The sequence below is a fragment of the Siphateles boraxobius genome, unplaced genomic scaffold (assembly GCF_051911475.1).
Source record: "Siphateles boraxobius isolate OS27281-9 unplaced genomic scaffold, OSU_SipBor_1 53, whole genome shotgun sequence".
Taxonomy (NCBI): domain Eukaryota; kingdom Metazoa; phylum Chordata; class Actinopteri; order Cypriniformes; family Leuciscidae; genus Siphateles; species Siphateles boraxobius.
Window position 1 is genome coordinate 13,479,218 of NW_027509175.1, and position 14,495 is coordinate 13,493,712.

The window sequence follows — 14,495 nt, forward strand, 5'->3', positions numbered from 1 at the left end:
TCTTGTTGATCTTGAAATTTGTATTACTAAATGCCACTTAATGTAATTACCAAACACTGCCTGTATCTGCCAAACAGATAGCCGTGCCCCAATTGGTTAATGCTATTTCGGGCCATACTATGCCCACTAGCGGCACAGAAACTACACAATGCATCTGTAGTGGCAATGCATCTGTAATGGGTGTATAGTCAACCCTCAACCAGGCACACTTCATTTTCTCTAGCAGTTAAAGCATTGCGCCCCATCCTCATCAGTGATAGGATAACCGTAGCCTTCTTCTCCCTCTTGGCCCTCGTCCTCAAGTTGGAGACTGCCCAAGGAGAACTTGCTTCGGGGCATCGGGGAGGAATGGGCTGCCCCAGGGTTTCCGTAGACTAGGGGCTGACTGTATGAGTTGCTGCCTGCATCTGACTCTGAATCACTAGACTCCGTTCCACTACTAGTGGAACCATCGATCATATGAACCGGGCCACTGTGGTCATTAGCACTCAGCCGGCTTCCATAGAGTCGCTGGACATTGCTGGACCGAGCTTGGCTAGGTGCTCCAAACCCGTTAGCAGCAACACGCCGCTCTAGGGCGGTCATACGTTCAGCCCTCGAGACCACTGATTGCGGTTCATTGGCCGGGGTTGAACTTAACTGGCTCAGAATCATGGGGTCAGTGTCGGAACGGTTGCGCATGCCGTTGTGGAGTTTCTGCAAGTGTGGGGATCGATTGACAATTGGGGAGTAGCTCCCGTAATGTTGAGCCCCGCTCCCAGGTCGGCCATTGGTAAGGTAATGGCTACCGTCATCCCAACGGCGATGACCACTATAGCTGATCTGCTCTGGATGGTTCAGGGAGTTGGCTATGTGAAAACTGTTCATCACCGGGCTACAGTTTGCACTTCGGGAACCAGCTATGCGACCGGAAGGTGATAGCAGACCACGTCTATCCATTCCCTGAAACAACTCATCCACCAAGGTACTGCTCAGGGGTAGAGCGCGTGGTGATCCGTTACCACAAAACGACCCATTAGACAATTGACTACCACTGAAGGTGTCTGAACTCTTCCCCAACTGATGGGTGGTCAAAGGAGACTCCCTAAATCTAGACTTGCTTGACCCTAGTCCATTGTGCTGACCGTTTCCATAACCATTACTCTTGCCCGTTCTACAGCCAGTTGGCTCAACCTCATCATTGTCATGTGTGTGGGAGTGAGACCTGGTGACTAGGCCTTTGACCACATCATATTCGCTATCTATGTCACTGCAGTCAATGTAAGGTATCGAGGAGCTGCTACCCTTGGCAGCATGCGATGCTAGACCTGTGCTCAGATGCTCAGCCTGCTGCTTGGATGGGGATGGCTTTAATTGAGCATCTGCCTCATCGTGGGTCCCGTTTCGGCATCCGTTGGTCTGTGAGATTAGGCTTCCAGTGCGGCGCTGGAGAGACGGGTTTTCAACAGTCACTTGGGTGCGCCCAAGAGGTGAGTCAGCCTTGAGTCCTGAAGCACTGGCATTCCTCTGAAACATGTACAATGCAAAGATTTGAGAAGGAACAGGATCAGAGGCATAAACGAACAACAATTCAACAAGAAAATGCAAGCAATTTAATTTAGACATTCTATACCAGAATGGAAGCGGACCAAGTTACAACAAGCAGACAATTTGGTTGAAAATTTACTAAGACATTTACTTGGAAAAACATGCAATGATGAATAAGACCATTAACGTGCATCAACTCTTTCCCCACCGATTGCGGAATATTTCATCATTTATGAGACAACGCTTCCCCGCCATTGATGTAATTGTCCGGCATTCCGTGTTTTTACTGTTATGCGATAGGGGGCGCTATTAGGCAAATTCTGAAAGAGTACTGAATCTCCAGATCAAACATGTGAAGAAGAAGTAGAAACAAGCGACAGCATATGTAAGCAGATGCATATGTAAAATAACGTGATCATCAACATTAAACAGCATGTAAATCAAAACTTCCTGTTACCGAATGAAATCTCGACCCAGGACGAGCTTTAGGACTGTGAAGCTTTTGGGGCGTTGATGGACTCGATCTACTCCACCTGTTTTAATCTTTGTTCTGAATCTGATCCAGACGTAGGCTTTGACAAAAACGTGATTTTCTCAGCTTTTTTTTCAAAATGTTGCTTTTTTATGAAACTCACCCAAATTCAAGTTGAGTAAAAAAAAGAATGCATGAAGCTAGAATAAAACAGCATTTTTTGTTTAAAAGCAGAGGGTCTGTTCTTTCTTTTGATATATTGCATGTTCAGCTTTTCATACAGCCAAATATTCTGGGGGCCATAAAACTTTTTTTGTGTGTGAAAATTATAATCAAAAACGCTGGCGGGGAAAGAGTTTAGAAAGAAATTGGGGTTGATTTTGATGCTGACTTTAAGCTTGCCTAATATAGGTTATTTTAATGCATTCATACTGTGTTTGTATACTAAGCTAAATTACACTCACCTCTACTTGACCCTCAGCACACAGCCTGGGTGGGAATGGAGAAAGATCACTGTTGGACTGGATTTTACTATGTTTTCTGAGGATGGGAGATTGGAAACAATCAGTTTTTCCAAGGGGATCTCCTCACTAGGTTAAAAACTGTGGCCTTATATCCTCTCAGCTACTTCATGGATGTTGGCTGATTGGATTACTGTACAATAATGAAAAGGCTTTGACTACTGCGCATTGACTACAATGATACCACTAGACAACAACTACTAGATCTTTAATCTAGTGCTAAAACACCTTGATGCTGCATGATGTGGGTGGTTGCTAAGGCATTGCTAAGTGGGTTCTAGGGTGTTGCCAGGTGGTTTCTAGGATTCTGTGGATGATTTTTAGGGCATGTGTAGATGGTTACTAGAACATTGCTAGGTAGTTTTTAGGCTATTTTGCTAGGGTTGCTTAATGGTTACTAGTCAAAAGAGCATTCCTGAACTCTCTATGAAATATTTTGTGAAAAAATGATTTAGCCTGTCTGATAGTCCACCTGGTGAAAATGCTAAATGGAGACATATTTATGAGGCTTGAATGGATTTTGGATAAATCATATTGAAAAAATGATGTGTAAATGAGGGATGTTGTTTATTAATGCGTAATTCGATTCATCTCAATAAAGGTTATTGGGAAATAGACAACTGCACTCATACTTTGTCTTTCTCATTGTGTGTGTTGACTTTTGGAGAAAAATGAAATGCAGCAGAAAGGTAGTGACATTTAGACAAAGGTCAACAGAGAAATCTCACCTTTCAAATGGAACCTTTTTGAATTCTGAGTCCTTCACATAATCAATCACCTGCCTTTGTGTGCGGCCACTGATGAGACAAAACATGACAAATGACAGAAAGGTTCAAAAACAACAGTAATGTCAAAACATTAACCATCTGGTAAGAACTGAGACCTTCTTGGACTAGCAAATAAATCTAAGCAGAATATATACTGAACCACGGAAAGAAGTTACTGAGGAGAAATATGTCCCTGAAATGTACCTTAAAGGGACAATGTGTAGTTTTTTAGGTATTTTATTATCTAAAATCAATATTTTTATTTTAAACATGTCCTCAATGGTATACAAATACCTCTGCCAATTATCTGACTTATCCTCGTAAACGAAGAATTTATTATCTTTATATACATGTGACGGGTAGGTCCACGGAGGCTTCCATGTCGTTCCGCCATCTTGAAAAACTATAATAGCAGAGAGGGTCAAAAAGTACTAGGCCAACGCGTTTCCACAACACGTTTTCGTTCAGAGCCAGCGTCACGTGACTGAAAGTAGCAGAACCGGAGGAGCAGAGCAGTGAGATGCGCTTCACGCCCCCGGCAACTCAGTCAGTTATTCATACTGTAACATTCGTTTGTTCGTTGTGTTTGAAATAACAAACCTGTTCACCCGAAGGAAAACTCGACGAAGTGCTATTAGAAGACATCCTGTCATAGCTTTTTGGTACATAACAGCTACCGTAGATGCAACATGCATTTCAAAAAGCGAGGCGCTGGAGAGCACAATTCGTTTGAATGCAAAATACAATTTCACTGCTAGATGGGAGAAATTCCTACACAATGTCCCTTTAAAGTTAATTTCTGATGATGTGCTGAACTGCATGAGACACCATTTGAGTAAATGCACGATTTGTTACCTGAACCTGAAGGAGGAACCCCTGGTGAACAAAACCGGTTTGGGCTTGGGTTTGGGTTCTTCGTACAGGCGGAAAAAGGCATGGTACTCCACACAAATCTTCCAAAACACCTTGCAGCAATCCCTACTTCCCATCATGAACTCCAGAGTATCCTGACAGTTACTCTGCTATAGAGAACAGAGACGGAACATTGCGTCTTATTTATCCTAGTAAAACTATATATTAGAGGACAAATGGACAGAAAAATGATTTATGCAAGTTCCAAAAGTTATTTATGAATCCATGACTTGGGTAAAGACATAGCTTTGAGTTGATACATTCGGATACTGCTATAAAATAATCCAACTAAAAAAAGAGCACTTACATTTAAGTCAGGTCGTAGTTTTATGAGAAAGCGCTTCCTCTTGAAGCTCAGCTTGCGGACTTTAGACCAGTTGAAAGCATTTATTTTGGTGTGTCCCTTTAAAAGTGCATTCAGTGAGAATTTAAGACAACAAGAAAGCTTCAATAAAAGCAGAAATGAGTAAGCTTGAGATCTTTGCTCCAGAATAATCCTCAGTACTCATCTCGTATAGCTACAATGGGTGAAACTTTAAATAGTATGCTTATTTATTTAGACAAAACTCTGTTAACTTACTTGGAAAACCAGCACACCAGAGTGAGCCACAGCGAGGCTGAGCTTCGTTCCCTCTCGATCTTTAGCGGGGTGAAGACGCACTCCGTACATCTCAAGTCTTCGTGCAATCTCCAAAAGCTGGTAGTCGGATTCAGCTGGAGTCTGGCCGCTGTGAAATGGTTAAATTGTACAAAATTAAGCCTCTTTTTTAAGCAAAAACAAGTTAGTTTGAAAGATAAATAAGCTTAACTACAACCTCGACGCTGTACATCATTTCAGAATCAGCGTCCAGGAACAGAAAGTTTATAATCTCTTATAATTGCTGATGAAAACTGCTCACTGATTAATATCACACTATACTGCAACTCCGAAATTAAACATGGGTTGAACTTTAAATGTCAAAGCAATCCACAAATTGTACACAATTACCAACTCCCTGAATGTCTGTTTAATCAGCAAAGACCTAAAATAGAAGGGATTTTGCTCCTTCATAAGGGGCAATAAACAGCACACTGATCATTTAATGCTAATGTTAACTTTGCTTTCAGATGTACCATATCGCATTAAACATCCTTTAAACCAAATAACTGGTTTGACTTCACTTTGAGGCATGACTTCACACTCACACGTGTTTCCGATGGTATTCAACGATCTTGTCCATCAATATGTCCTGCTCTGGAATGTACTTGTTGTTGAGTAGATGTTGTTTACATTGTACCTCGTCAAAGTCTCCAATCTCAGCTGTAACCATAGTAACAGAGATGATTTTAATATGTTTTTTTTTATATATGACACAAATGCATACATACATACACATAAATATGTGTGTGTGTGTAATAAATACGTACACATATGCGCATGCATGCATGTACTGTATGTATTTATGCATGTATGTCTGGATGTATGCATGCATGCAGCATACATACATGCATACCGGTACATACACATATATGCATATATATATATATATAATGTTATATACAATATTAATGCCAGTCTATATGTAACAGTGTTTTAATATAGTTTAAAAAAAGTTAAAAAAGGTTCATTTAAAATTATTTTAATATTTAATTGTAATAAATTCAATGCACTTATATGAGCTTTACATTCTTTTATGAAATTTTTAATAATTGGTTTAAATGAGTGGGGGGGTTTTGTACCACTGGTCAGCCTCTTGATTCTGATGCTAGTCCTTATTTATGCTCAACAGTGGTTTCCATAGCATCAAACCAATCTGTGATTATGTGATGTGGGAACGAAGCTTGTCTGACATGATCGAAACATGGTTTTGCAAGAGCGATTACAAAAAAAATCTGATCCGTCCACCCGATGACAGCGCTGTCATTTACATAAACCATCAGAAATTCTGCCGGAGGATCAGCTTGACAATGCAAAGTCTGAGACAAGATTAATGCATTTAAAGAACATATTGCTCCGCGGTAGAGATTTAATAATACTATAAGATAATTATTATAATTATTATAATACCTAATGTATTGTGTTCAATGCATCTATTGTCCCACACACAATTCTTGACCTATTTTCATCTCCCTGGATCAGACATCTGTGAATGTCTTTGATCGCGTTTGACTGAATGGATTGTGCCAAAATCATCAAACCGAATCCAAAGAAAGTGCAAGACGACCATAATGACCAAATGATGAAACTCTAATGCATCCATTACAGAATTTATTCATTGATTATAATTACTATAATAGTATGCAATCATTTATTTATTTTTCAAAATACAATAACTGACCTACTTTTAGTCAACTATCGACCAAATCTAGCTTTCTAATTCACTTTAGAGGCAGATGCACAAATTAAACCACGCATCGTATTTCGTAAAGTATCATAATCAAATTGAATGTTTGTCAGAGTAAATCTGTACACCTTCAGTGCTGTCAAAAGATCTGGTATGTCTTACACTGCACTATATGAGCCACCAGCAGGGCGGCGCTGCTTTCATTACAGGTCAAACGTCCACAAGCCAGGTCATGCTTGATCTGCAAGGCGAAAAGATACCTGTCGACAGAGAGAAGGACATCATTAGCAAACACACTCAATCAGAATGACAGTAAATAAATGTAAAGATTTCAGGACAGCTACAGACACTTATTGACTGAATTACAGGCAATTTAATGCATGCAACAATTACATAATTGAGTTGGAAGCTATCAAGGTAACAAGGTATTTTAGGTAAGAGAATGCATTTTTTATTTAATCTAACTTTTTAAATCAATATTCTCTGTTTTTTCATGAAACAGATCAGAGAAGTCCTTGTGTTTGAAGGATAGCCTCGCTTCAGTCATGCTTTAATAGCATCTTCTCAGGACGCTAAGTGCAGCCGTGAACTATAAAGAGATGTTCTAATTGAGTTTGGCAGCGTTTCTCTCTCAGTATGTCCATCTGTTATTGTGCCGCTGCCAAACACATTTACTGAACCACAACACAATCATTATTCAGAACAGGACTCACGGCTCAACAGTAAGGATGTTTTCTGCGGGTCCAGTTGGACTATAGTCCACATTTTTGTACTTGCCTTGACAATATTTTACTTAAAATAACTATCAACTATTTTTATGTGTCAGAAAGAAATTATATGTTTTTTATTTTAATTATGTTATATTTAGTGCTGTCAAATCAATTAATCGTGAATAAACGCATCTAACAAAAAAGTTTGCAAATGTGTGTGTGTCTATGTGCATGTATTCATACTGTATATATACATACACACATATATTAAATATTTACAAACAATATTATATTTACAAACAATGTTATATTTAGTGCTGTCAAATCGATTAATCGTGAGTAATCGCATCTAACATAAAAGTTTGTAAATATGTGTGTGTGTATGTGTGCATGTATTCACACCATATACATACACACACATATATTATATATTTACAAACAATATTAGATTAGATTAATAGTGATTAATCGATTTGACATCATGTATAATCAGTATCTGCTATAAAAATAATATAAAGGTGCTATAATAATTTCTTTAGCTATAATAGAAATTAAGCTGAAATAATATATTTATTAGATAAAAAAATAGAAATGTTGCTTTGGCAACTACTTGAAATAAGTTGAATAAAAAAATAAAAATAAAAAAATAAAAATTAAATAATTAAAAATGACTGAGGCATAAATTATATTATACATAAATAGTATAATATTATACAAATAACACTTCTTCAAAAACACCTTACTCGATCTATCAAAAACTTCAAAATAAAAACACATAATCTTCAGTTTTCAAATCAACCACGAGTTCTTGGAACCAGTTCTTCAAACTAATTTCCAAAATATTCTAATATGATATCAGCTATGTTTACATAATCCATCAAATCGATTTTTACAGCTTGAAGTGTTTTGCAAAGGCATAAATGTCCTTGGACGAAGGTTTCAGGTTTGGCGAAAACATAACACGCAACCATCTCAGGAAAATAAAAAACTCTTTCTGTGTTGCCAACGGCTACTGAGGGTCCGGCCAGAACAGCGTGCGGATCCACAGAGACTCCAGGAATCCTGGGAGACTCAAACACAGCACTTATTCTGCCTTAGACTTCCTCTCAAGGCATGAATTGTTCTCTCGACTGATGCCTGACTTTCTATAGCCGACAGGGAAATGTGCCACAAGTCATTCTGTGTGTGAAGGCTGCATGAAAGTGTTGTAAAATTCATTACGCTTGTCAGGCAAGAGCGTGTCGACACAATCAGCCGCAGAATATTAACATGCAGTTTGGCCATAAATAAGTCATCAGTTAGGGGCATTACAGGCAGTGCATGATTTAACAGACATTCACTTTTGTACATCAGATGCTTTATTTTTATATATTGAGCGATTGAGGCCAAACTGAGGCCATTACAACCAAACTGAATAAATGTCTCCACCATTCATGTACTGAACATATATTATTGAAATGCAAACTGAGAATGGCCTGCAATATTTATCATTTTTTATAAGACGATTTGGGCAACACACTAAGTGTCTCAAGGTATGAGAAATTTTTTCTTAAAAACCAATGATTAATGACTTGAATTCATGCATAATTTATGAAATTTATAAAAATAAGTCTCACATTGTATCATACTCATTACCCAAAACGGTAAAACTAACAAAGGTCTTGAGATAAAATTCTGATAGGATAAGTCATGTCTGAATTGTATTCTTTAAAAGTACACACACACACACACACACACACACACACACACACACACACACACACACACACACACACACACACACACACACACACACACACACACACACACTTATATATATATATATATATATAAAGAAAAAGAAAAGTAGAAGATAAACATTATATTTATTAAAATATTGTATATATAGTTTTTCAAAGAATATAATTTTATAGATATGTACTTATATATAATATTTTTTACATTTATATTTATATATATATATATATATATATATATATATATATATATATATATATATATACATATATATATATAAAAAGATAAAAATAAAAGAAGATAAACATTATATTTATTAAAATATTGTATATATAGTTTTTCAAAGAATATAATTTTATAGATATGTACTTATATATAATATTTTGTACATGTATATATATATATATAAAGATAAAAATAAAAGTAGATAAAAATTATATTTCTTAAAATATTGTATATATAGTTTTTCTAAGAATATAATTTTATAGATATGTACTTATATATAATATTTTTTACATTTATATATATATATAAAGATAAAAATAAAAGTAGAAGATAAACATTATATTTATTAAAATATTTTATATATAGTTTTTCAAAGAATATAATTTTATAGATATGTACTTATTTATAATATTTTTTACATTTATATACATATACATATATATATATACATATATATATATATATATATATATATATATATATATATATATATATATATAACTATAAATCATATCTATAAAATTATATTCTTTGAAAAACTATATATACATTATATTATTATTATTTTAAAGAATATTATGTTGAATATTCAATTATCCAAGTATGATAACTGGTTACAATTAAAAATATAACTCATTATAGGAAGTGTTGGTTATCTAAAGTGCTTTACATGAATAACACAACTCATACCTGGTCAGCTCTTCTAATAACTGCGTGTGATCAGGAGGGAAGAACTTCACCACGAATCTCAGGATGATGTTCTTGGGTCCTGTAGACAGAGAAACATAATGCATGTTGACGTGCTGTCAGATCGTATCGTCTGGTAGTCATGTTCAATATTCACATCAGAGATACATACGTCTGATTTGCTTGAGAATCGGCTTCAGCAGATCCAACCACACCTGATGCATGAATCAAACAAAAAAAACATTTCAAATGAGACTGTTTATCATCACATATAGGTGTTAGGCATTCAGTTTTATGCATTTACATTTAAAATTCTCTTTAAAATGTTAAAATGCTAATCGTTCACACATCAGAATTAAAAATGAGTTTTTCTCACGGTCATTTTACGCTGGTCCAGGAACTCCAGACCAAAGTAATCGCCCTCGACGAGATTCATATGAGCACAAACCAGGTCGAACAGCACCTTCCCTGGAGCACGTTGCTGTTCAAACAGAGAAGAAAATCAATTATGAAGCTTGTTAGACATGAACCACAAACAGGCAGCTGTGTAAAGGGACAACAAAAGCATTTATTTTAATGTGGAAATGTGTTTAAAGTCCAAATTTATAAGTAGTTTCACTGGTAGAATAACTAGCAAATGCAATTTCATTCCGACTTCAACATCAACCTTCTCAGTTTCTATTTACGCTGCGGCAGGAATGAAAGACTTCACTGAAACGTGTAATTATTACAGTAAACGGTGTCGGCAAACACGAACGACAACAGCAACAAGAGTTTGACATTCAAGCAAGCATTGGCAAACAAACACTGCTAATTATCCACTGGCGATTTCACAACAGTTTTTAACAAGACGCTTGCAGCCGGTGACCCCTGACCTCACTGTTAAAACACACACACATGTGTGGCACAGCTGACATTACAGTCCTGTCGGGCATGAAAACACACACTCCACACACACACTGACCGCCATCGCCATTACCAGTCAAAAACTATAAAGAACCGACCACAGCATGAAATCTCTACTTTCATTTGCAACCTAAAGGATCCTAATGGGAATTAACATACGGGATTCACAAGGGGAAAACTAGGGATGTGTTTAGATTCATTATAAAAAAATTAAATAAAATAATTTCATTGAATCACTATGAAAACTGCACCTTTGCGTATTTAAAACTCAACAGCTCAGACGTTTCCTTCATTTCCAGGGATGCGTGAAGCACAGATGTGCAGAACTGCTGTAGATCTGATTCTTCTACACTGAACGCCATGCAGGAAAAGAGGTTAACCTCACCGAACCTGAGCAAACACGCTCATACCGTCACACAGCGCTTTAAAGCTTCTCTGGACTTCATCACCTGACGTCCAGCCAAGCAAAACGTCCAGAAACACACATTTGAAATACGGCACACGGAGGGCGAGCTGAGGTAAGCATTGAGAAGCAGGCGTTCATTTAATATATGGAGGATTTCCATTACGGAGGATAAATGAGCCGATATATCCGCGTTCCTCGCTGTGTGTGTGTTTACAGTAACGCCAGGCAAACCACTCCCCGTGAATAATAGTCTCTCAGGACGACATGAAAGCATGTTTGGATGGGATATTTAGTGCAGTTTATGTGTGATAACAGATGATCATAGAGGTCAAAAACAGAGTAAATCATGTCAGAATGATCATATTAACAAGATTATAGTGTATAATGTGTACACGTTAAAACATTTCCCATCATTCCCAGTGCCAGCACTTGAATTCAAGTCATGATAAAATACATTCACACTTTGCAATTGCTTTTCCAGCACAAATGCTAAAAAGAAAATCTCCAACGGTTCCATTTAACTTTGTTCAAGAATGTCACGAATTCATTTCGTAATCACGAAACATCCAAACATTTGATGTCTAGGAACTTTTTGACAGCTGAACTGAATCGGATTCATGGCAATAACCACATTTAAGGCAAAATATCAGTTTAAAAAGGAACATAAAATAAAAACGGATTTAAATGTGAAGATTGTAAAAAGTTGCAATACAACCAAATATAATTTCATGCGAAACATCTGAGCGGTTCGCTGAGGATATTTTCCCAAAATAAAACAGTAAAGACTGTTTGTATCTATTTTTATTTAAAATCAATTGCTATAAGTGAATTTTGGCATCGCAACATGAAACTCTATAATGTAAGAGTGTAGAGTTACATTCAAGCTATTTTAAGGAATAAAGAATTTTTTTATGAAAAAATGCTCAAGTATGTAATTTTGGTGATCAAAGATGAGCTTTAAGGGATACAATTATTGACTACAGGGGGACTTTAATACATTAATACTTGTATTAAGCAAAGATGCATTAAATTGAGCAAAAGATTTACATTGTTACAAAAATTCTATTTAATTTCTATTCATAAAAAAGGCAGGAAAATTCAAACAGATTTAAGTGAGGAAGGTTACAAATTTGCAAGCAAATATGAGGCTGAGGATATTTGACTAGAGCATCTTGTTTTCCTCTTCCTCAGTCTCCATCCCACTGGCTCCAGCTGTTTCCAGCCCTCGAGCCGCGGGAGAACCGGGAGAGAGCCCAAACCAACACCGAGTCACCGCCGGCACGGACCAGGTCACGCAGGGGTCGCTGGGAATCTGACCCCCAGCGTAAACAGCTGATGTCATGCGAGCCGAGTGTTTGCTCTGAAACACAAGCTGAGATAAGGACTTGGGCGGATAAAGAGCTGAAACATCCATTGACTTTCAACACAAACGCCTTTGTGCCAAACACACAGGAAACATTCAGTGCTTTCAGTCAATATGAAACAAAAGGTCTTCTAATTAATGCTAACGGGTCAATGTAAGTGATAAATCCTAATATAGACCCCCAGACAGCTGTTCCAGTCCGGATGCGTCCTAATTCCTCTCTATTGTAAAATGTGGGAAATAGCAGCCAGCCATAAATAAATCCAGACATGCCTGCAACGTGAGACATTTGTCTGTGGTTGCAAAAGTATGCGGCAAGACGGTAAAGTTACAACAATATCACGAAAGCAGGATGAAAACGTTTGTGCAGTTCACTAACACTAGGAATGAGCAATACTTAAAGTGATACAAACACTCGCTGTATGTTTGGGAAACGACAAAAAAAACGCCTCATCTTTTCGGAGCGAGACTCGACGGGCCCCAGTGGATGCGGTACAGTAGCTCTCTCTTTCTGGGCTTCCACGTGTTGCTTTCATTGGATCCAGATGTTTCTATCCCACAGTTCAGAGCCTCGCTGTTCTTCTGCTGCTATATTAAAACTGAAGACGTTATCAGACTAACCGACTCTCGGACGCTTGGAAATCCCCTTCATTTCAACAGCTGGTCATTACTGGTGACCTTCATCCAAAACTGATCTGGCTCTAAAAAATACGGTATTTAAGGTACAGCACAAGTGGATGCATTTAGCAGCGCTATTGTTTTGAAGACGCATTTTTAAGACGACGCAGATATCAGAACTACTTCTCAGGCCTTATAAGGCCCTAAAATCTTATTTTCTAGACAATGCACTATTTTGCCAATTTTTTCTGCCTTTTGGTGCACAACAAATGTAAACATTATTACCCATAATGCAATGCAAAGAGGACTGCGAAGTATAAACACACACAAAAAAAAATGTATAAAAACAAAAAAAAGAGTCAGTTCAGACCCTGTTTAGGAGAAACTTTTTCACATTTTTAGTCATCAAATTGTTTAAAAGGTGAAATGATTGTGGACTATTTCAGATACAGTCTACGAATAAAAGCAGAAAAATAAAAGTAAATGTGTGCCGGCAGTCCAACAAAGAAAAAAGCAAATGGAAACTCGTAGAAAATGTAAATGACGTCTTCCTCGAGAAACAAAATCAGGCTCCAAATGAACATAAAATGTAATCCAGCCGTTAATCTTGCACAGAATTGCAGTCAGCGGGATTCAGACACGCTCTCATTGACATTCCAGTCAGCTTGAGATCCCACTACAGCAACAGCCTGACAATGGATCCAGATTCACGATGGGAACTGGCAGAAAGGGCACGCAGATTCATTCACTCGGGGAAAAATTCACAGCTAGAGACAGAAGGATTGATCACATTTAATTCCAGATTGTGTTCATCATTTCAAAGACAGTCAAAACAATGAAGGAGCTTCATAGTTCACTGTATACAAGTCCATCAGATGTTCAGAGGTCATGAGCAACAGACCACGTGCCAAATCGTACTGAATATTATTCAATAAATAAGTTGTATGCACTACACTTAAAAGTAACCAATGAATGAACATTAATGTGGCTGGAATGCGCATTAAAAGCTTAAAGATCAAAGCATGGTGTATCGCATACAGAATTTAATTTTATGATGCTAAGTCTTTCAGTCATCAAATGGTTTAAAAGGTGAAAATATTGTGGACTGATTCATATACATGAATAAAAACAAAAAACAAAAAACATAAGTAAATGTCTGCCGGCACTCGAGCAATGAAAAATGCACATTGGAAACGTAAAAAAAAAACTTTTTTTTGTTTAAATGTAACTTTACATGAGTGTAAGATGACAGCAGCACATGTAATCTGGGTGTAAAAACAGGGGAAATGAGCATGCACAATTAACTCTTTTCCCGACAGC

At 37.2% G+C, this 14,495-nt stretch overlaps 1 protein-coding gene across 8 annotated transcripts in view; it reads right to left on the minus strand.

Annotated features, from left to right (window-relative positions):
* farp1 (FERM, RhoGEF (ARHGEF) and pleckstrin domain protein 1 (chondrocyte-derived)) overlaps positions 1-14,495 on the minus strand; it is an 88,616-nt gene that overhangs the window by 32,875 nt on the left and 41,246 nt on the right. For 4 of the 8 annotated variants that reach the window (XR_013195443.1, XR_013195442.1, XM_077205405.1 and 1 more), the window contains exons 3-13: positions 10,259-10,363; positions 10,055-10,097; positions 9,886-9,964; positions 6,686-6,783; positions 5,385-5,499; positions 4,780-4,927; positions 4,507-4,602; positions 4,143-4,309; positions 3,249-3,317; positions 2,464-2,539; positions 1,308-1,506 (exon numbers count right to left, since the gene is read on the minus strand). Coding sequence is in view for 5 of the 8 variants with exons in the window: in XM_077205405.1 (XP_077061520.1) it covers positions 1,308-1,506; positions 2,464-2,539; positions 3,249-3,317; positions 4,143-4,309; positions 4,507-4,602; positions 4,780-4,927; positions 5,385-5,499; positions 6,686-6,783; positions 9,886-9,964; positions 10,055-10,097; positions 10,259-10,363 (1,195 nt within the window). In the remaining 3 variants the exon portion in view is untranslated. Of the gene's footprint in view, positions 1-1,283; positions 1,507-2,463; positions 2,540-3,248; positions 3,318-4,142; positions 4,310-4,506; positions 4,603-4,779; positions 4,928-5,384; positions 5,500-6,685; positions 6,784-9,885; positions 9,965-10,054; positions 10,098-10,258; positions 10,364-14,495 lie in introns of all 8 variants that reach the window. The other 4 variants (XR_013195441.1, XM_077205404.1, XM_077205402.1 and 1 more) reach the window with 2 other exon arrangements.